We start from the raw sequence: 23863 nt of genomic DNA on the forward strand, positions 1-23863 counted from the left end.
GCTGAAATGACTTGGGGCAGATTTTATATTTATTTAACTAGGTAAGAATACATTCTTATTTACAACGACGGCCAAACCCTGACGACACCGGGCAAATTGTGCGCCACCCTATGGGACTCTCAATCACAGCCTGATGTGATACGGCCTGGATTCAAACCAGGGACTGTAGTGACGCTTCTTGCACTGCGATGCAGTCTTAGACCACTGCGCCATTCGGGAGTGATCCTAAAGACAGTTATCTGAGGGTTGAGCTGGGTTTACATTTATGCAAAGCAATTATTTTATGTATTTTATGTAATAGATAAATGCTCTGAAAATGTGTATTTAGTTCCTATTCTATTCGAGATGTTTGTCCATATAGTGCTAGAACTTTTCAGCCTTCCAAAAACCTATTGTGACACAAAAGTTATTTTGGAGGGTTTGTGACATCACTTTGTGATGACGATGCAACTCTGAGTGAATAGACACTACGGCCACTGCAAACCCCCTTCTGGGGCCACTAGGTGCACCTCTCAGGTGTGGTTTGCTCTGAGAAATTTACAGAGGTACAGTGCAGACCATGGCATGTGCTGATATCCAACGTTGACATACTGAATGTGAAACTAGCTCCATCGTTTGACTTTTAGTCCATGCTCCAACTTTCTATAGAGTGGTGCATTATGGTGGGGGAGTGAGTCCGGGCGAGAATCAACATTAGAAGTGAGATATGGAAATGGTTTACAAGTGCCTGCTTCTCTCCTTGTTCATCTTCTTCTTGGCATTTCAAAGCAATATCTTCATGGACAGGAATAATGAAAAAGTTGCCTTGGAGTTTCTTAGCATGTTCTGTAATGTCAGTTCACTGAAGATGGAACTCAGAACAGATATAAGTGAAGACTTGATTCATGACAAATGGATGGAGTCAATCTCGAACATTCTCAGAATACACAAAGTTAAAGCACTGAGGACAAAAGAAGAAAGTATAGTTTATTACATTATGATGTGTATCAAGGTGGCCTTGTTGTCTAGAAGTCCTGCCATTCCAGACCATCCAGTTCTCCGATACAGAACAACCTCCTGGACAAACACCAACCAGTCCAGAAGCTTTTTTCTGTCTCCTATGGGATCATGTGGACTCTTCGTCTTGTTGGTCATCGTCATTCCAGCTTGCATTTGGAAGGTAAAGTTGGGCATAATATAATTGGAATAATTTGCTTTAACTTCTATTTTTCTTCATTTGAATTGATGAGATTCTTTGTGTTAAAGTCCTTCAAAGCTTATTCATCATCAGGCCATTCTGTTGTTTCTCCTATAAGATCTACCAGAGGTGGAGGAGTACAGAAACACACCCAGAAGCAGGACATCAGGGCAAAGAGACTCCACCTACACCTCCACCTGAACAACTGGTCGTCTCCCAGTCTGACCTGGAAGGGATGCTGGCAATGCTGCAGAGCATTCAAGGTCACCTCGATCGCCTGGAGAAAAGGTGTCGGAGTATCAGGAGGGCACGGACGAGAGAGAAGAAGAGGAGGGTGATCCGGCTCATGAGTCAAACTGAGTCCAACTCCTCCTCACCCTCTTCGTGAACATCACATGGGAAAGACACGCTGCAAGATCAAGTGGTAGCAGGCAGTGTTGTGGCGAGGGGAAAAGGCCTGCACAGAATGTGGATAAATACATCTAACTGTATAACTTATTTCTTTATTAATGGCAATAGATGACAGTTCAAAGTAAATAGCTGATAATGTACTAGGGATATGAGAGAACTCAGTTACCCATAAACATAGAATTAGGAAGTAGAATACTAGGTTTTGGATTTCTCCCCGAACAAGATTTGCGCCCTATTTCGGAACTTTGAGGGTTTATGACATATCCCCTCTAGTAATTTAATTTCTATGCCCATAAACCACAATCATGACTAGAATGGATCCAGCTTTTGTCAAATTAACGTCAATAGTTGCATTTTAGCTAATCCTAAACATTTTCCTAACCTTAGCCTAATTCTCCTAACCTGCAATGTTAATTATCACAACCTGCTGGGTAAGTTCTTCTAACCTATGTTAGTTATCCTAACCTGCTGCGTAAGTCCTCCTAACCTGCTACAAAATGTCAAATCTGACATTTAATTTGACTAAAGCTGTATCTCTTCTAGCTATCACCATAAACCACATTATAAACTGGGTGGTTCGAGCCCTGAATGCTGATTGGCTGACAGCCGTGGTATACCGACAGTATACCACAGATATGACAAAACATGTATTTTTACTGCACTAATTTAGTTGATAACCAGTTTATAATAGCAACAAGGCACCTCGGGGGTTTGTGGTATATGGCCAATATACCAAGTCTAAGGCTTGTTGCGTCGTGTCTAAGAACTGCCCTTAGCTGTAGTCTGGTGGCCATATACCAACCTCCTCGTGCCTTATTGCTTAATAAGTAGACACAGTGGAAGCTCATGCAGTTTATTTTGGTTGAGGGAATAGAAAAGCTTCTCAGCAGCTACTGACAAAGAAAAACATCAAGACGAAGCAGCTGCTTTACAAGTGGGACACATTGTTGACACTACATCCCGAGGGGTTCGTGCTGATTGTACGGAGATTGTGACAGCCGGGTTAAAATGGCGTCCCTTGACAGGGCAAGAACAAGATGTATGTCAGGAGAAGTGCAATATTATCATAAGGAGATTTATACTTGGAATACAGAGGAGGGAAAAAGAGAGGCAGAGGAGGTCTAAGAAAGAGAGGGAGGAAGAGGGTGAGCTTGAGTCGGTTAAAAATGGCAGAAAAAGGGAGATTGTTTGTTATAGAAGAATGGTTAGAAAGCGTAAGCAGAGTGAGTTGAAGACAGGAAGAGAAATGGAAATGAATGAGGGCGAAGTATCGGAGGTGGTTGGTGTGGTGAAGTTCTCGGAGCCCGAGGCTTGAACTGAGGGTCAGGATAAAGATGAGTCTGTGACAGTAGGAGTGGCATTTTTGTTAAAAGTGGACCCTTGCCATTCAGCTGATCCATTTGTGGTTTCAGGGTGGGTGAAAACAGAGTTGGGTGCCGTGGAATGGGTGAGGTAACCAGAGGTGGTCTTGTGATAATTGTTTGTGTTTCTACTAGTCAGAGGGAATAGGTGTTCTGCGTTAAAAGAATAGAGACAGGAGAGGTGAATTGTTTTGCTTTCAAGGAAAGGGAGCCATTGAGAGGAGTGATTACTGGTAAATGTGAAAGTTTACCAACTGAAAGAGAAGATTTCCGGTGTTTGTGATGCTCGTCATTTGGTGCAACACAGACAGGGTGGCGAGAGTGGTGAAACAGAAGAGTCATTTTCTGTCCTTTTAAGTTTTGATGTTGAGTCTTTGCCCGACAAAGTGATGTTAGGATATATAAGTTATCCCATATGAGCTTTTGTTCCGAATACATTACGTTGTTACAGGTGTCAAGCTTTTGGGCATGTGGCAGCAGTGTGTAGGAGGGAGGTTCCTAGGTGTGAGAAGTGTGCAGAAGGGCATGAGACAAAGGAATGTGTAGCATTGGGGAAAGTAGTGGTATGTGTTAATTGTAGGGGTGCCCATGGGGCTGGGGATCAGAAATGTCCCATGTGAGAGAGGCAGGTTGGGGTTTCCAGGGTTAGAGTAGTGCAGAAGTTCTCATATGCTGAGGCAGTGAAGAAAGTAGAGGAAGATGGGTCAAGGGGGAGGGATCCTGAGAGGAGTGGTGTGACTAGAAGATCTGTAGCAGTACAGAGGGATAAACCACGAGTGATATATGTTTCAGAAAGATAGGATTTTTTTTTTAGCATTTAAAGCAATGGTTATCAACTGTACTGCAGGGATGGAACGTAAGCCACAGAAAAATGAGGTGGTGGTGGCAGCTGCATAGAGGTTTTTGGGTGTGCGAGACTTGACGTCAGAAGAGTTACAGGGTGTGTTAAGTTGTGTTGTCCCATCCTTTCAGTCCTGAGGTAGGACTAAATAGATTTAAATAGTGGAGTAGGGTGGTGGGTTTTTAGTGAGTGTAGAGTTAGATGGTAGGGTATTTGTTTATTATTATTTTCGCGCAAAGTATAAGGGTGTTATACTCCAGTCTAGTAGGTGGCTAATGCAACATTTATTGGATGCCAACCGCCGTTAGACCTCATCGACGAAGAAGAACGTGTAGCAAAGATTTTTATAACTAATCCAAGATAGATCACTGCTTGTCGTTTCCGATAGAAACAAATGAGTCATAGTGGGCAGAACAAGCAAAGGAGGTGGGCAGAGTCTAGCACAAGCTACCAAGATCCTATTGGCACGTTCTAGAAAATATTTGCATGTTTCAGTTGGTCAACGCCTACTCTGTGAAGTGCCCGTGTGCACTACCTAAATTCACCTTTGCACTCCTAAACAATGCTATGTTTTAAAACTTTGGCAAAGTCTACAAAACTTTGTCCACTCTGTTCATAAAATATTCTAGTTTTAAATACATAAAACTTTATTGAGATCAAATTATTCATCGATGAGAAAATGTGCATAATGTCGGTCAAAATCCATCTCGTTCCATCTTCTCCCACTGCCGGCCATAGTTACTTGTGATTGGAAACGCCAAGCGGATGCTTCACATTTTTACATCCGTTAAAATATCAGTGTCATTATTCTATCTGTGCATGGTGTTTCTTCTCGGATGTGACGTGTGAGGGTTGACTGTCAACATGTAAGATGGCGGCCCACCACAGACAGAATGCCGCTGGGCGAAGGAAAGTACAGGTCAATTGATATTTCTGTAATACAACTCTGTATACATGAAAATGCACACTATTCCAAATAGTGTGACAATGTGCACCACTAATCTTGGAAAGACGATGCAAATTGCAATCCAAGAATGCGTATCTCGTTACTGTTGACTCATCTCAAGCTAGTTAACGTACATGCTAGTTAGCTAACATGCTAAACACACGATTTGAAGCATGATTTGCTCGAACAAAGTAACATAATGAACTTGAGTTGTGCGACAATTTTATGTAATCATTGTTGCATTTCTTGGGGTATGTGTAAATTGTCATTGAATTGATAATTGCGATTCTAACATGTTAGCTGGCTCCCAAGTGGCGCAGTGGTCTACGGCACTGCATCTCAGCTAGAGGCGTCACTACAGACAACCTAGTTCGAATCCAGACTATCACAACCGGCCGTGATTGGGAGTCCCATAGGGCGGCGCACAATTGGCCCAGCGTCGTCTGAGTTTGGCCGGTGTAGGCCATCATTGTAAATAAAATTGTGTTCTTAACTGACTTGCCTAACAAAATAAAGGTAATTAAAAAAGCTGTGTTAGCTAGCTAACGTTAGCTAGGATCTTGAAACGTTAGCCTGTAGCTTACAAGCTAGCTAATGATGCGGACTGATCCTCGATGAACTAGCTGGATAAGTTGATGTAATGCATAAGTGAATGTAATGTAGTCATGGAGCCTCAGCCAACTTATAAACACACTGTATATAGATGTTTCTATTGTGTTATTGACTGTACGTTTGTTTATGTGTAACTCTTTGTGGTTGTTTGTGTCGCACTGCTTTGCTTTATCTTGCCCAGGTCGCAGTTGAAAATGAGAAACTTGTTCTCAACTGGCCTACCTGGTTAAATAAAGGTCAAATTAAAAACTTTTGGCCAAAGCGTTAGTCACGCATGCGCCAATGCTATAGCAGGGGTGTGTTCAGGCTATTATTGAACCTCCAACATTATTTGCAGGTATCTTATGTGATAAGAGACGAGGTGGAGAAGTACAATCGCAATGGGGTGAATGCTCTTCAGCTGGACCCTGCACTGAACCGGCTCTTCACGGCTGGAAGAGACTCTATCATCAGGATATGGAGTGTCAACCAGCACAAGGTACTGTATTGTGTCCCAGTCATCCTTTGATAAATCCTAATATTAGCATATCCCCATCCTAACTCTTTGTGAGCTGGTTTCCTGAAAAATCTCCATCGAATGTGTTTTAAGACCACGATTAGGCTTAATCTGTGTTTGGGAAACCAGCCATGTCACCACTTATGTTTAGTGAATGTTATTTTACCATAGCAGGACTCTTACATCGCTTCCATGGAGCACCATACAGACTGGGTCAATGACATCGTCCTCTGTTGCAATGGAAAGACATGTGAGTATTGTTATGTTCCCCAGCAAGAAACCAAAAATTGTCACTCAAACAGAAGGGGGAACTAACACACTAACAACCAAAACAGGTGGGGTTCTAAGTAAATAGGTAGCCTGCATGAGCGAGCAGGAGCCTATCTCCTGTTTCTGTAGAGTGAACCAGAACAGCTCATAGGAGCAGAAGCCTATCTCCTGTTTCTGTAGAGTGAACCAGAACAGCTCATAGGAGCAGAAGCCTATCTCCTGTTTCTGTAGAGTGAACCAGAACAGCTCATAGGAGCAGAAGCCTATCTCCTGTTTCTGTAGAGTGAACCAGAACAGCTCATAGGAGCAGAAGCCTATCTCCTGTTTCTGTAGAGTGAACCAGAACAGCTCATAGGAGCAGAAGCCTATCTCCTGTTTCTGTAGAGTGAACCAGAACAGCTCATAGGAGCAGAAGCCTATCTCCTGTTTCTGTAGCGTGAAGCAGCTTAATGTACAAGTACACCCCCTGAACAGGACGCTAGTCTTTCGCAGGGCCTTACCCCCCCATCTATCTTACCCCCCCATCTATCTCCTTAATGCTGAGTGCCAAACAGAGACGCATCAAATCAAACTTTATTAGTCACATGCACCGAATACAAAAAGTGTAGACTTTACCGTGAAATGCTTACTTACAAGCCCTTAACCAACAGTGCAGTTCAAGAAGATTTAAGAAAATATTTACCAAGTATACTAAAATAATAATAACGAGGTTATATACAGGGGGCACCGGTACCGAGTCAGTGTGTGGGGGTACAGATTAGTTGAGGTAATTTGTACATGTAGGTGGGGGTGAAGTGACTATGCGTAGATAATAAACAGCGAGTAGCAGTAGTGTACAAAAGGGAGGGGTCAATGTAAATTGTCCGGTGGCGATTTTATTAATTGTTCAGCAGTCTTATGGCTTGGGGGTAGAAGCTGTTGAGGAGCCTTTTGGTCCTAGACTTGGTCCCAATTTTACGGTCTTTGGTATGCCTCAGCCAGGGATTGAACTCCCAACCTTCCGATTTCTGGGCGGACACTAACCACAAGGCCACTGACTTGGTCGGGGTTATGAAGACACTCGTGGTGACTACTGAAAGTTGCCTAGCAACAACAACTGGGACCTAATACACCCATCATGAGCCCACTAAATTTGCCAAAGAGGCAAATAAAATAAAAACCTACCCCAAACTTAAAGACAGGAAGAAAACCAAAAGGTGGAGCAAAATGAAACCAGTTAAGATCAGATAAAATAACGTTTTTTAATAAAATAAAAAAATCGAATATGGAGCGCAAACTAAAGGTGCTAACCCTTCACATCTCTTAAGAGCACCGGAGCACTGGGCCAGCCACTCTTAAATATCACATACTGACTAACGAGGTGGCACCAATCGGTGTGCCCCACGTGCTAACGTCCAACCTTAAAATAGAAATAGAAAAACCCAAAGTCTGTAACAGTATTGAACACCGCATAGCTTGTAGCAACATCCCAAACTACGACAGTCATTCTATCATTATCAGTAGCCTAATGTATTAGAAACATTCTGTTTTTATAATTCACTTTTTTTATTTTTTATTCTTTCTTCAAGTGATATCTGCTTCATCAGACACCACAGTGAAAGTGTGGAACGCACAGAAAGGATTCTGCATGTCAACGTTACGGACTCACAAGGTGCTTCTTCTTTTTTTTACACTCAATATTTGGGCTTTTGTGGTTCAGAAATATGTCTATTTACAGGATACTGTTCTGCTGTGGAATTGTGCATATTTTTAAACAGTATAATGGAGCTTTCCTATTTGAAAGAAGAAGGACAAAGTGATGTTGTATTTCCCCCTGGCAGGACTATGTGAAGACCACAAAGTGATGTTGTATTTCCCCCTGGCAGGACTATGTGAAGACCACAAAGTGATGTTGTATTTCCCCCTGGCAGGACTGTGTGAAGGCCACAAAGTGATGTTGTATTTCCCCCTGGCAGGACTGTGTGAAGGCCACAAAGTGATGTTGTATTTCCCCCTGGCAGGACTATGTGAAGACCACAAAGTGATGTTGTATTTCCCCCTGGCAGGACTGTGTGAAGGCCACAAAGTGATGTTGTATTTCCCCCTGGCAGGACTATGTGAAGACCACAAAGTGATGTTGTATTTCCCCCTGGCAGGACTGTGTGAAGGCCACAAAGTGATGTTGTATTTCCCCCTGGCAGGACTATGTGAAGGCATTGGCATATGCTAAAGACAAGGAGCTGGTGGCGTCAGCAGGGCTAGACAGACAGATCTTCCTGTGGGATGTCAACACACTAACAGCACTGACTGCCTCCAACAACACTGTCACCAGTAAATTTATTTTATTGATTTCTACAATATTTAGAAGTTGAGTCCCATTGAGTTTAAAAACATCTCCACAGGCCGGTTTCGTAGACGCAGATGAAGCCTAGTCCAGGACTAAATAGCATTCTCAATGAAAATTCGCCATTGAAAGACGTTTTTGGTCCAGGACTAGACTTTATTTGTGTCTGGAGAACAGGTATTTGTTGAGGCAGAAATCAAGCTTTTATACCGCAAAGCCTTTTATTTTGCGATGCAGTACGTGCCCTTAAAATAATGTTTTTACAAACACAAACCTGTGCGCTGACTGTTGGAATCTACCCGTTGTGTGTGTGTGTGTGTGTGACAGCGTCGTCCCTCAGTGGGAACAAAGACTCCATCTACAGCTTGGCTATGAACCAGATGGGGACAGTCATCGTGTCTGGCTCCACTGAAAAGGTTAGAGGGCAACATTTTAGTCACTTTTTTTTGCCAGGTTAAAGTTCATGTTTTATTTAAATTAATACAATTTTATTTTATGTCTACAGTTTTTAAGGCAGTGCCTTTTGAAAGGTCACCTTTATTTTCAATGCACACGTTGTATTGCATATTTGTAGACAGTTGTTGTTGGGTTTTAAAGGTTGTTGTCTCTTCAATCTGTTGACGTTTCATCAGGTCCTGAGAGTATGGGACCCTAGGACGTGTGCTAAGCTGATGAAGCTGAAAGGCCACTCCGACAACGTCAAGTCACTGTTGCTGAACAGGGACGGCACACAGGTAAGGTATATCTCAAATCAGCACAGATAATACATGTTCAGAAAATGCTTATAAAAAAACCGAAGTGAAACGTAAGAGGTTCTACCAGATCTTGGTCCGAAAATAATGAGTATTTTCCTTTTCCGTCTCTACATTTTTGCTACATTGTATCTGACCCTCTCTTACATGAACCCTTTCTGTTTGGTTGTCCATCAGTCTAACTCTCCTCTCTCTGTGGGTCCCAGTGTCTATCAGGCAGCTCAGATGGGACCATCAGGTTGTGGTCTCTGGGGCAGCAGAGATGTATTGCTACGTATCGGGTCCACGACGAGGGAGTGTGGGCCCTGCAGGTGAACGAAGCCTTCACACACATCTACTCTGGAGGCAGAGACAAGAAGGTCTTCTGCACCGACCTGAGGAACCCTGATATCAGAGTACTCATCTGTGAGGAGAAGGCCCCTGTACTGAAGGTAAGGGCATGGGACTGGTTGTTGTTAATTATATCTGCCATTTAGAAGATGCTTTAATTAATCCAAAGTGACTTACAGTCGTGCGTACATTTCTACATACGGGTGGTCCCGGGAATCGAACCCAGTATCCTTGTGTTGCAAGCACCATGCTCTACCGTGTGTATGTGTTAGCCCCTGTCAGACCCAGGTTAACTATCCCTCTCCTCCTCAGATGGAACTGGACAGGACAGCTGACCCTCCTCCTGTTATCTGGGTCTCCACCACCAAGTCATCTGTTAACAAATGGGTAAACAATAAGTATGCCATGTCTTCCGATGCCCTCAGAGATCATTCTAGGGCTTTCTACTACTCGTCGGGGGTTGGGGTCAATTCAGTTTTCTTTATCTTTAAAAAAGAAAAAAAAAAGATTTCTTAATTAATTTCTGTTTTTGTTGCAGTGTCTAAAGGGAATCCACAACTTCCGGGCATCTGGGGATTATGACAATGACATCATCACTCCCCTGACCCCACTGTGTACAACGCCTGAACAGGTCATCAAAGGTACGGCTACGTTAGTGGGTGTGGAGTGATCTACCTTACTGGATGTAGTTTCACATGAATCTTAGTGCAAGCTGATTGATATCCTCACTCAAATAGATCCTCATTGTTTTTAACTATCTCTTACTGAATGCAGTGGTTGTGAGGAGAGGCAGAAGTGACCCTAGTTTCTAACCATGAACTAGGCTTGGGCGAGGGAATACCAGGGTATTTCAAAATACCGATGGTATGATTTTCAATACCCCAAAAAAGAAGTGTGTGTCTGTCTATATAAGTTGACATACTCCTTAGCCAAATACATTTAAACTCAGTTTTTCACAATTCCTGACATTTAATCCTAGTAAAAATCCCCTGTCTTAGGTCAGTTAGGATCATCACTTTATTTTAAAACTGAAATGTCAGAATAATAGTAGAGAGAATGATTTATTTCAGCTTTTATTTCTTTCATCACATTCCCAGTGGGTCAGAAGTTTACATACACTCAATTAGTATTTGGTAGCATTGACTTTAACGTGGGTCAAATGTTTCGGGTAACCTTCCACAAGCTCCCCACAATAAGTTGGGTAAATGTTGGCCCATACCTCCTGACAGCTGGTGTAACTGAGTCAGGTTTGTAGGCCTCCTTGCTCGCACACGCTTTTTCAGTTCTGCCTACAAATTGTCTATAGGATTGAGGTCAGGGCTTTGTGATGGCCACTCCAATACCTTGTCTTTGTTTTTCCTTAAGCCATTTTGCCACAACTTTGGAAGTATGCTTGGGGTCATTGTTCATTTGGAAGACCCATTTGCGACCAAGCTTTAACTTCCTGACTGATGTCTTGAGATGTTGCTTCAATATATCCACATAATTTTACTCCCTCATGATGCCATCTATTTTGTGAAGTGCACCAGTCCCTCCTGCAGCAAAGCACCCCCACAACATGATGCTGCCACCCCCGTGATTCATGGTTGGGATGGTGTTCTTTGGCTTGCAAGCCTCCCCCTTTTCCCTCCAAACATAACATTGGTCATTATGGCCAAACGGTTCTATTTTTGTTTCATCAGACCAGAGGACATTTCTCCAAAAAGTACGATCTTTGTCCTCATGTACAGTTGGAAACCGTAGTCTGTTTTTTTTATGGCGGTTTTGGAGCAGTGGCTTCTTCCTTGCTGAGCGGCCTTTCAGGTTACGTTGATATAGGACTCGTTTTACTGTGGATATAGATACTTTTGTACCTGTTTCCTCCAGCATCTTCACAAGGTCCTTTGCTGTTGTTCTGGGGTTGATTTGCACTTTTTGCACCAAAGTACGTTCATCTCTAGGAGACAGAACACGTCTCCTTCCTGAGCGGTATGACGGCTGCGTGGTCCCATGGCGTTTATACTTGCGTACTATTGTTTGTACAGATGAACGTGGTACCTTCAGGGGTTTGGAAATTGCTCCCAAGGATGAACCAGACTTGTAGACCTCCACAATTATTTTTTCTGAGGTCTTGGCTGATTTCTTTAGATTTTCCCATGATGTCAAGCAAAGAGGCACTGAGTTTGAATGTAGGCCTTGAAATACATTCACAGGTACACCTCCAATTGACTCAAATTATGTCAATTAGCCTATCAGAAGCTTCTACAGCCATGATGTAATTTTCTGGAACTTTCCAGGCTGTTTAAAGGCACGGTCAACTTAGTGTATGTAATCTTCTGATCCACTGGAATTGTGATACAGTGAATTGTAATTGAAATAATCTGTCTGTAAACAATTGTTGGAAAAATGACTTGTGTCATGCACAAAGTAGATGTCCTAACCGACATGCCAAAACTATAGTTTGCTAACAATACATTTGTGGAGTGGTTTGAAAAACGAGTTTTAATGACTCCAACCTAAGTGTATGTAAGCTTCCGACTTCAACTGTACACACACACACACACACACACACACACACACACACACACACACACACACACACACACACACACACACACACACACACACACACACTACCGCTCAAAAGTTTGGTCAATTAGAAATGTCCTTGTTTTTGAAAGAAATGCAACAACAAAAAAATCCCATTAAAATAACATCAAATTGATCAGAAATACAGTGCAGACATTGTTAATGTTGTAAATGACTATTGTAGCTGGAAACAGCAGATTTTTTTTAAATGGAATATCTACAGGCGTACAGAGGCCCATTATCAGCAACCATCACTCCTGTGTTCCAATGGCACGTTGTGTTAGCTAATCCAAGTTTATCATTTTAAAAAGGCTAATTGATCAAACCCTTTTACAATTATGTTAGCACAGCTGAAAACTGTTGTGCTGATTAAAGAAGCAATAAAACTGGCTTTCTTTAGACTTGTTGAGTATCTGGAGCATCAGCATTTGTGGGTTCAATTACAGGCTCAAAATGTCCAGAAACAAAAAACTTTCTTCTGAAACTCGTCAGTCTATTCTTGTTCTAAGAATTGTAGGTTATTCCATGTGAGAAATTGCCAAGAAATTGAAAATCTGGTACAACGCTGTGTACTACTCCTTTCACAGAACAGCGCAAACTGGCTCTAACCAGAATAGAAAGAGTGGGAGGCCCCGGTGCACAACTGAGCAAGAGGACAAGGACATTAGTGTCTAGTTTGAGAAACAGACGCCTCTCAAGTCCTCAACTGGCAGCTTCATTAAATAGTACCCACAAAACACCAGTCTCAACATCAACAGTGAAGAGGCAACTCCGGGATGCTGGCATTCTAGGCAGAGTTGCAAAGAAAAAGCCATATCTCAGACTGGCCAATAAAAAGAAAACATTAAGATGGGCAAAAGAGCACAGACACTGGACAGAGGAACTCTGCCTAGAAGGCCAGCATCTCGGAGTCGCCTCTTCTCTGTTGACGTTGAGACTGGTGTTTTGCGGGTACTATTTAATGAAGCTGTCTGTTTCTCAAACTAGACACTCTTAATGTACTTGTTCTATGATAAAACATTTATTTTTACTAATTACTTTGGTAACCAGTTTATAATAGCAATAAGGCGCCTTGGGGATTTGATGTATGGTCAATATACCACGGCTAAGTGCTGTGTCCAGGCACTCAGCGTTGCGTCGTACATAAAAACAGCCCTTAGCCGCGGTATATTGGCCATATATCACACCTTCTCGGGCTTTATTGCTTAAATATATCACACACACAGTGCAGTGACTCCTTGACACTTTACAAAAATTATTTACGTTAAAGCCTTATTCTAAAATTGATTAAATTATCATTTTTCCCTCATCAATCTACAGGCGAAACCCCATAATGACAAAGCAAAATGTATTATTTTTGCTAAACAAATTGGGCAAATATATTAAAAATAAACAAATACCTTATTTACGTAAGTATTCAGACCCTTTGCTATGAGACTAGAAATTGAGCTCAGGTGCATCCTGTTTCCATTGATCATCCTTGAGATGTTTTTACAACTTAATTGGAGTCCACCTGTGGTAAATTCAATTGACTGGACATTATTTGGAAAGGCACACACCTGTCTATATAAACATCCCACAGTTGACAGTGCATGTCAGAGCAAAAACCAAGCCATGACGTCAAAGGAATTGACCGTAGGGCTCAGAGACAGGATTGTGTCGAGGCACAGATCTATCTGGGGAAGGGTACCAAAACATTTCTGCAGCATTGAAGGTCCCCAAGAACACAGCAGCCTCCATCATTCTTAAATGAAAGAAGTTTGGAACCACCAAGACTCTTCCTAGAGCTGGCCGCCCGCCCAAACTGAGCAATCAGGGGAGAATGGCCTTAGTCAGGGAGGTGACCAAGAACCCGATGGGGTGACGGTTCACCTTCCAACAGGACAACGGCCCTAAGCACACAGCTAAGACAATACAGGTGTGGCTTCGGGACAAGTCTCTGAATGTCCTTGAGTGGCCCAGCCAGAGCCCGGACTTGAACCCGACTGAACGTCTCTGGAGAAACCTGAAAATAGCTGTGCAGTGACGCTCCCCATCCAACCTGACAGAGCTTGAGAGGATCTGCAGAGAACAATGGGAGAAACACCAAATGCAGGTGTGCCAAGCTTGTATCATCATACCCAAGAAGACTCGAGGCTGTAATTGCTGCCAAAGGTGCTTCAACAAAGTACTGAGTAAAGGGTCTGAATACTTATGTAAATGTGATTTAAATGTATATATTTTTTATTTTAAATTAGCAAAAATTTCTACAAACCTGTTTTTGCTTTGTCATTATGGGATATTGTGTGTAGATTGATGAGGGGGAAAAACTATTTAATCAGTTTCAGAATAAGGCTGTAACCTGTTGGATTCTACATTTTGAACATTGAGATATTAAAGACATAGATCAGACGCATAGTATATAAAGGAGTGAGATCTGTAGAAAGACAGAGTGGCTGTGGAATGTTCTGGGTGGACAGGAGGAGATCACAGGATTGCTATAGGGGAAGCAGATGGACATCTGTGGATTAGGTGAAGGAGGGGTTGAGGTCAGGTCAGATCCCCTAAAGGGAGTAATAAGGGTTTACTATCCTCTTCCTGTGGAACCATAAGATGTAAGGATTGGAGAGGAGTGTCCAAAGTAGGGATATATATAGCCTCTGTATATACCTGTGATGGTGAGAAATGTTTTGTCTGAATACAGCTGTAACGACCCTTTTGGGAAGAATTAAACTTGGTTAAGCTTTTCTAGTGTCCGTGAGTTATTTACTCTGAAAAAATAAGAACCTAACAAAATATGGATAATGTCAAGGGGTCTGAGTACTTTCCAATGGCACTGTATTTAAAATAAAAACAATAGTGCCCCTTGTGTGCACATTTGGTAATATCATGTATGGGACAGAAGTGGTATGAAAATCTTAATACCGGCCAAACCTAGTCTTGCTGCTTGTATAGTCTTAGGAGTGGTCAAACGATAACTACTGTACATATTTGCTGTTGTAGGAGGGGCCAGTATAATTCAGTGTCACATTCTGAATGACAAGAGGCACATCGTCACCAAAGACACCAACAACAATGTTGCATTCTGGGACGTGCTGAAAGCCTGTAAGGGAGAGGACCTGGGGAAAGTAGAGTTTGATGAAGAAATCAAGAAGAGGTTCAAGCAGGTCTACGTCCCAAACTGGTTCTCTGTCGACCTCAAGACAGGGGTAGGTTTCTAGGTTTATAACTTAGTAATACTATACTTATTCAGTGGTTGAATAGGTGAAGCTAGCTAGATAAGATTGGTTGACGTTGTTGCTCTCTCCTGTGTGATGCTGGATAGATGCTGACCATCACGCTGGATGAGAGTGACTGCTTCGCTGCCTGGGTGTCTGCTAAGGATGCTGGCTTCTCAAGCTCCGATGGATCAGACCCAAAGTGTACGATTTTTAGGTTTTCATTTTTAATATAACTTCTTCAAACTGCATTTTTTTTTTCTTTAGCTTTGCAATGTTTGTGTGTATAGTGAACCTTGGTGGACTGCTACTTCAGGCCCTGCTAGAGTTTTGGCCCAGGACGCACATCAACCCCATGGATGAGGAGGAGAACGAGGTCAACCATGGTAAACAGGCCTTGTTGTTGTCAAAAACAGTGTTAACCTGAGATATGGCTGTAGACGGCTATAGTGTTAGACGTCCCATGTCGCAGGGTTAGGCCCAGAAAAAATGTCCATATACTCACTATTTCATCATGGTATAGGAGCAGTAAAAAAGAGATATAGTGACCTTTGACCTTGTCCAACCCCAGCAGCAGTGAATGGGGAGCAGGAGACGCGGGTGCAGAAGGGGAATGGGTACTTCCAGGTGCCTCCCCACACTCCAGTCATCTTCGGAGAGGCAGGAGGGAGGACTCTGTTCCGGTACATATCTCAATTTTACGAAACCCATAGCTAGCCTGCTAATATTGTTGCACTCTTAAGTCTAGGGGTCTTAGGCCTAGCTACATGGTCTGTAACCTGACTCATTATGTCTAGGGGTCTTAGGCCGAGCTACATGGTGTCGTGTCTGTGACTATCATTAAATGTGAAGACTGTTATTTTATCAAATAAATTCTCTGTGTAATTTAATTACGCGATTAAACTAATCATGTAACTTTAACTTCTTTGGGATAGGGGGTGGTATTTTGATGTCCGGATGAATAGCGTGCCCAAAGTAAACGGCCAGCTACTCAGGCCCAGAAGCTAGGATATGCTAGCTAGCTAAACTGAGTTTTTATGGATATAAAGAAGGACTTTATCGAACAAAAGGACCATTTGTAATGTAACTGGGACCTTTTGGAGTGCCAACAGAAGAAGATCTTCAAAGGTAAGGCATATATTATATCGCTATTTCTGACTTTCGTGTCGCAACTCCCTGGTTGAAAATGATTTGTTATGCATTTGTGTGCTGGGCGCTGTCCTCAGATAATCGCATGGTTTGCTTTCGCCGTGAAGCCTTTTTGGAATCAGACATGGCGGCTGGATTAGCAACAAGCTAAGCTTTATTTTGATGTATTGCATTTGTGATTTCATGAAAGTTAAATATTTATAGTAATTTAATTTGAATTTCGCACTCTGCAATTTCACCGGATGTTGGCCAGATGGGACGCTAGCGTCCCAATGATCCGCAAGAAGTCAATGAACTAGGAAGTCGGGCACCACGGAAAAATGGTTTTTATAGAGTGGCAATTTCCCGAATATAACTTTTCAGATATTTTCATATTTTATCGATTAGTCATTCTCATTAATGTATTATTACTACTTCATCAGTTCCATTACTGAACGTCACTAACCCTAGCCTAAATCATGAATCAGCGATATACACATTTCGTTAATTATTTATTTACTAACTAACTAAATAACCACACAGAATTACATAACAAACAAACAGTAGATATTTGGGTTACTACATGATACAAAGAAAAAGTCCCTAGCGGACAAAGCTGATATGACGACTTGGTAGACAAAGCAAAGGAGTGGGGACTGAGAGCAGGAAAGACAAAATGGATTCACTACACACAGTTGATAATTATATTAATTGAAATCCTTTGCACATGAATGGCCGTTCATTCGAGAATAAATTGCAATGTATATATTTACGCCTGTATGTCTTTGTTGGAATCGCCGGTCTGTCTGCTGGAGGTCAGTTCATCAGAGAGTCTCTGCTCACAATATACTTTGTGGTTGTAGTTTTCTGGGGTGTGGCCACTGACTAGTTTAGCTTTATATGAAAATCCATATTCTCATTTGGAAGGTTAACATCACATTACATCTTTTCACAAATAGTTTCATGTTTAATCACATACATTTCACAATATTTAGATGTAAACCTGACAGCTGGGAAATGTACACTTTAAGAGATACAGTTATGTGTTTCCTGTCCTTCATGAGATCACCAAGTGAAACACACTCGTCATGACTGTCCTTTAAGTGTCCACGGACCACTCCCACATTCTCAACAATAAAAATATTGTTTAATTATTCAAACTTTTGATGACCAAGGGTCTCTGTGTTCCACAGTTTACATCCCAACCTCGAACACTACAGAGCATAGGGGCAGCGTATGTTATGACCGACCATAAAACAGCCGGCTTCCCGCTCTCCCCCTCTACAAGAGAGAGCACGCTGTAGAGCGGACCCACTGTAACCTGATCCTTCAGATCGTCACAGGAGAGTTATGACAATGGTCTGTTTTTATTTTTTTATTTCACCTTTATTTAACCAGGTAGACTAGTTGAGAACAGGTTCTCATTTGCAACTGCGACCTGGCCAAGATGAAGAAAAGCAGTTCGACACATACAACAACACAGAGTTACACATGGAATAAACAAACATACAATCAATAATACAGTAGAAAAATCTATATACAGCATGTGCAAATGAGGTAGGATAAGAGCGGTAAGGCAATAAATAGGCCATGGTGGCGAAGTAATTACAATATAGCAATTAAACACTGGAATGGTAGTCTGTACCCTGACTCATGGGTCTTGAGTCTTATGGGTCTTAGGCCTAGCTACATGGTCTGTAACCTGACTCATTATGTCTAGGGGTCCTAGCTACATGGTCTGTAACCTGACTCATTATGTCTAGGGGTCCTAGCTACATGGTCTGTAACCTGACTCATTATGTCTAGGGGTCCTAGCTACATGGTCTGTAACCTGACTCATTATGTCTAGGGGTCCTAGCTACATGGTCTGTAACCTGACTCATTATGTCTAGGGGTCCTAGCTACATGGTCTGTAACCTGACTCATTATGTCTAGGGGTCCTAGCTACATGGTCTGTAACCTGACTCATTATGTCTAGGGGTCCTAGCTACATGGTCTGTAACCTGACTCATTATGTCTAGGGGTCCTAGCTACATGGTCTGTAACCTGACTCATTATGTCTAGGGGTCCTAGCTACATGGTCTGTAACCTGACTCATTATGTCTAGGGGTCCTAGCTACATGGTCTGTAACCTGACTCATTATGTCTAGGGGTCCTAGCTACATGGTCTGTAACCTGACTCATTATGTCTAGGGGTCCTAGCTACATGGTCTGTAACCTGACTCATTATGTCTAGGGGTCCTAGCTACATGGTCTGTAACCTGACTCATTATGTCTAGGGGTCCTAGCTACATGGTCTGTAACCTGACTCATTATGTCTAGGGGTCCTAGCTACATGGTCTGTAACCTGACTCATTATGTCTAGGGGTCCTAGCTACATGGTCTGTAACCTGACTCATTATGTCTAGGGGTCCTAGCTACATGGTCTGTAACCTGACTCATTATGTCTAGGGGTCCTAGCTACATGGTCTGTAACCTGACTCATTATGTCTAGGGGTCCTAGCTACATGGTCTGTAACCTGACTCATTATGTCTAGGGGTCCTAGCTACATGGTCTGTAACCTGACTCATTATGTCTAGGGTCCTAGCTACATGGTCTGTAACCTGACTCATTATGTCTAGGGGTCCTAGCTACATGGTCTGTAACCTGACTCATTATGTCTAGGGGTCCTAGCTACATGGTCTGTAACCTGACTCATTATGTCTAGGGGTCCTAGCTACATGGTCTGTAACCTGACTCATTATGTCTAGGGGTCCTAGCTACATGGTCTGTAACCTGACTCATTATGTCTAGGGGTCCTAGCTACATGGTCTGTAACCTGACTCATTATGTCTAGGGGTCCTAGCTACATGGTCTGTAACCTGACTCATTATGTCTAGGGGTCCTAGCTACATGGTCTGTAACCTGACTCATTATGTCTAGGGGTCCTAGTCCTAGCTACATGGTCTGTAAGCTGAATGAATGTGTGTATTTGTGAGAAATCAGTGTTTGAGGACCATGTTGGATGCAGGTGTGCCCAGGGAGACGACAAATTTACCGTAGGTTCAGAGCCAGCTCTGTCTTTACCCAGGCAGCGGCCTCGCGACCACCAAACCCAGGCAGCGGCCTCGCGACCACCAAACCCAGGCAGCGGCCTCGCAGCTCTGCCAGCTGGGACACTGACTGCTTCTACACTTGCATTGCTTGCTGTTTGGGGTTTTAGGCTGGGTTTCTGTACAGCACTTTGAGATATCAGCTGATGTAAGAAGGGCTATATAAATAAATTTGATTTGACGATCACCTGATGTGCTTATCAACCAGGCTCAGCATTTGGACAAGATTGCTGCTGCCCCCCTGGAGGAAGGGAGTGAAAAAGTGTAACCTGGGTAGTGTGTTTGTCTATGACCCCCCCCCCCCCATATCATAACACTACTATTATATAAATACATTTGATTGAGGGATTATAGAGAGAACTTGGGAGCAAAATAAATTACGTCGAGGCTATATCATGCATGTGATCATTAATGAATCTGAGAATGAATCACTACTTGTGTTGCATCACCAGTTGGACACACAAAAAAACAATCCTGTTTGCAACGTTTATTTACTTCCCTGTTCTGTTCTTCCAATTCTCCAGCTGTTCTAATGTTGAGTCTCCTGTTTCAGACTGTTGTGTAGGGACTCGGGTGGGGAGACGGAGTCTATGTTACTGAATGAGACAGTCCCACAGTGGGTCATAGACATCACCGTGGACGTAAGTACCTTTTCAGTCTAACCTTGCTTTTACTCTTCTTGCCTCAAGACTTCACTTAATTGACATTTTGCCCTCTTTTTCTATGTCCTCCAGAAGAACATGCCGAAATTCAACAAGATCCCGTTCTACCTTCAACCCCACTCTTCTTCTGGAGCCAAGACACTGAAGAAGTAACATTTTGAGTTTCTCAGTTTCGGGTTTCTTCATGAGAAATCACTACATTCCACAAGTCCCTTTATTAATATTCGGCTTTGATGTTCTTACATGAATAAATCCTACACATACACACACACGATTTGACCTCTGCATATAAATGCACTGTCGACGTTTCCCGTCAGAGATCAAGATCCTACTTCCCTTGACACACATCCATTATTCCACTGTCTTTGTGTGTGTGTGTGTGTGTGTGTGTGTGTGTGTGTGTGTGTGTGTGTGTGTGTGTGTGTGTGTGTGTGTGTGTGTGTAGGGACCGTCTGTCTGCCAGTGACATGCTGCAGGTGAGGAAGGTGATGGAACACGTCTATGAGAAGATCATTAACCTGGATACTGAGTCCCAGACCACTGCTTCCTCCTTGGCAGCCAATGACAAGCCAGGAGAGACAGAGAAGGATGAGGACATGGCCCTCATGGCCGAGGAGAAGATTGAACTCATGTGTCAAGACCAGGTGGGAACCCTCCCTCTACTCCTTCTGTAGTTTGGGGAGGAATGATGAAACATCTTTGCTGTGTTAGTAAAGATTATGGACCTCAGTTGTTGAAGGAGAGTGTGTTATCTGTTGTGATTCTTAAGTATTTGAAAAAGTCCACTACTTGACAGCTTCACTTTTGATGGTGGTTTGGGCAATGTAGTTGGTTTCTTTGATGTTTATTTGTAGTTATTTTGGTTTAGTATAACATGTCATGTTACAGATTGCCGCGATGCTGATTTTGGTTTAGTTAAGTCATATTACAGCGTAATAATGACAGTGATGACTGAAATGCATATCCACCTGATCCACATCCTGGTTGATCTTCTCTGTTCTCCCACAGGTCCTGGACCCAAACATGGACCTGCGAACTGTCAAGCATTTTATCTGGAAGAGCGGAGGAGACTTGACGCTTCACTATAGGCAGAAATCTACGTGAGGCAGACACCTCATTTAAGGCATAAAGAGACAGTTTCTTCACACACTACCATCCTCCATCTTCAGCCCCAATGATTGGCTGGCCGTGAGAGGGTAGGCGTATCACCCACTATGTTTATCAGGGTCGTATTCATTAGACACCATATGGGAGAAACCATGGACTGAATCTGAATTTATCCAATAAGAATCACCCTTTTTTTTTTTTTCCCCATTTGCCGTTGCAGAATGTTTTGCTACGTTGTGTATTAATAAAATACAACCCAGACGATTGAGGAGACGTTTCCTCTGGCCATTTGAGGGATGTGGGTGACTTCGTATCATAGGAAACTCAACCGGACAGACCGGTGAAGCCCGGAGACTAGTTAGAGATTCATGATGAATGCGGTTCTTTCTGCAGACTGTGCTATAATGGAATCAAATATTTTATATAGCACTATGTAGGTTATTTAAAATAAATACAAAAAATGTCCTTTTGCTTTGTGATGTCATAGTAAAAAGGAATAGGTCTGGTGCAGTGGTAGTATGTCTTCATGTATATGTGCTGCTTTGTTCTTGTACATTCCAGAAACAGCCCTTTGCTCCTTCCTTCACCAATACTATGACTTAGTCCCAGTTCTCAACCCTTCTGCACTTGCACACTTTCTCGCATGTGTTTTTACAATGAAGGACACTTCTTCCATCCATTGCTTTACCCCAATCCTATGCTTTTAGATCCATGAAAGTGTATACTTCTGGGGAAAGAGAGGCTACATCCCGATTCTCCTATCTCTAGGACCTGGAGTTCCTCCTTACCATGTGACTTGACCAGGAGCAACTCTTGGCCCTAACTCTACCTACAGTATACCTGGACAGCCTGACAACTATTTACGCCAATCAATGTTCGTCCCTGACTATATTGTTGTTCATGGCTTAATTCTGTCAACCCGAAGGGTTGAATTTTTTTATTTTTCCTTATTTGTTTTGTAAATAACATGCTTTATGTGAATTCATGTTCTTTATTTTTCAGGATGCTATGTTTGAATTTTTTTATACAGTTTAACAAGTCAGAGAAATTAACTTTGATCAAAGGTTTTTGATTCAATGTTTTTTCTCTCTTCAGAATCCTGAGAAAAGCACACGATATCAAAAGGACAGATTTCCTAGCCTGGTCTCGGTTCTGTTTGTGCTGTCTAGCCAACTCATAACTGTCATTGTCGACAATGATCTGGGACCAGGCTACAGATTTTCAAGTATGTTTGTAGTTGTCTAAGCAATCGGGATACAAACAAGGTATTTCTTAAATCACACATTGAGCATGTGCATTTTGCATCTGGTGGACAAAGTTTACACATTTTAAAGTGAAATCTCCACCCACAGACTTGTTTTATGATCATGAACCAATATTCACATCTTCCAAGAGGGCTATTGTATAATGTTTCATATTGCTAGATAGTAATTGGTTCTAGAATGTTAGTTTGAAAAGTTAAAATTCTCAAACTACAGGGTTTATACATATAACTTAACTGCGTATCCAAATGTAAAACCATAGATTGGATGGGATGCACACTTACTTGGGACGAGTGAAATGACTAGTTTGAGTAAATTGTGTTTATTTTTAGTTTGTTATTGACTTGTTTTTCCCCCCCACAAGAAAGGTGTGTATCAGTAATGCATTACTATGGTGATGAGTTAAGAGGAAGCTCCAGTACAGGGGCTACACCATAGACATAGAATGACTTTCTATGGTGTAGACAGCAAGATGCCGTATCTTACAATATTTATATCCCCTGTTGGTTGTAACTACTGTTGGATGATGTAGTATATTTTGGGCTTTCAACAGCATATTAAATTTGAATGGTTTTAATAGACTGAAAGTATTGTATTTGTTTACTGTCTCTCACATTTCACCATTCTCCTGCTTATAATGTATTAATATCATGCAATAACATCAAAGTGCTGTACAGAAACCCAGCCTAAAACCCCAAACAGCAAGCAATGCAGGTGTAGAAGCACGTTGGCTAGGGAAAAACTCCCTAGAAAGGTCAGAACGTAGGAAGAAGCCTAGAGAGGAACCAGGCTATGAGGGGTGGCCAGTCCTCTTCTGGCTGTGCCGGGTAGAGATTATAACAGAACATGGCCAAGATGTTCAAATGTTCATAGATGACCAGCATGGTCACATAATAATAATCATAGTGGTTGTCGAGGGTGCAACAAGTCAGCACCTCAAGAGTAAATGTCAGATGGCTTTTCATAGCCGATCATTCAGATTGTCTCTACGAATCAAAACGTATTAATATCCTGCTACAACAAAACGTATTAATATCCTGCTACATCATAACGTATTAATACCCTGCTACAACATAACGTATTAATACCCTGCTACAACATAACGTATTAATACCCTGCTACAACATAACGTATTAATACCCTGCTACAACATAACGTATTAATACCCTGCTACAACATAACGTATTAATACCCTGCTACAACATAACGTATTAATACCCTGCTACAACATAACGTATTAATACCCTGCTACAACATAACGCATTAATATCCTGCTACAACATAACGTATTAATATCCTGCTACAACATAACGTATTAATACCACGC

At 42.2% G+C, this 23863-nt stretch overlaps 1 protein-coding gene across 3 annotated transcripts; it reads left to right on the forward strand.

The window, feature by feature from the left end:
* Window positions 1–4593: 4593 nt before the first annotated feature.
* On the forward strand, window positions 4594–23123 carry LOC106569799 (WD repeat-containing protein 48). Of its 3 annotated transcripts, none has more exons than XM_014141419.2 (18): window positions 4594–4709; window positions 5686–5826; window positions 6016–6094; window positions 7683–7765; window positions 8295–8424; window positions 8765–8853; window positions 9070–9171; window positions 9396–9620; window positions 9832–9906; window positions 10058–10160; window positions 15070–15275; window positions 15392–15488; window positions 15575–15670; window positions 15856–15967; window positions 20059–20146; window positions 20240–20316; window positions 20613–20811; window positions 21176–23123. In XM_014141419.2, exons 1-18 carry the CDS (start codon window positions 4662–4664, stop codon window positions 21269–21271), a joined length of 2046 nt encoding a protein of 681 aa, XP_013996894.1. In that variant the 5' UTR covers window positions 4594–4661; the 3' UTR covers window positions 21272–23123. The 3 variants fall into 3 exon arrangements, with proteins under 3 accessions (XP_013996894.1, XP_013996896.1, XP_013996895.1); XM_014141421.2 differs by having other exon boundaries at window positions 15859–15967; XM_014141420.2 differs by having other exon boundaries at window positions 6019–6094.
* Window positions 23124–23863: the final 740 nt, after the last annotated feature.

The sequence above is a fragment of the Salmo salar genome, chromosome ssa14, assembly GCF_905237065.1.
Source record: "Salmo salar chromosome ssa14, Ssal_v3.1, whole genome shotgun sequence".
Taxonomy (NCBI): domain Eukaryota; kingdom Metazoa; phylum Chordata; class Actinopteri; order Salmoniformes; family Salmonidae; genus Salmo; species Salmo salar.

What these genes read in the sequence shown, in the direction of transcription:
- LOC106569799 (XM_014141419.2), top strand. Translation starts at nt 4,662, where the DNA reads ATGGCGGCCCACCACAGACAGAATGCCGCTGGGCGAAGGAAAGTACAG. An exon ending in CAACGTTACGGACTCACAAG is followed by an intron (nt 7,766 to 8,294) that starts GTGCTTCTTCTT and finishes TCCCCCTGGCAG; the next exon opens with GACTATGTGAAGGCATTGGC. An exon ending in TGTCTGGCTCCACTGAAAAG is followed by an intron (nt 8,854 to 9,069) that starts GTTAGAGGGCAA and finishes ACGTTTCATCAG; the next exon opens with GTCCTGAGAGTATGGGACCC.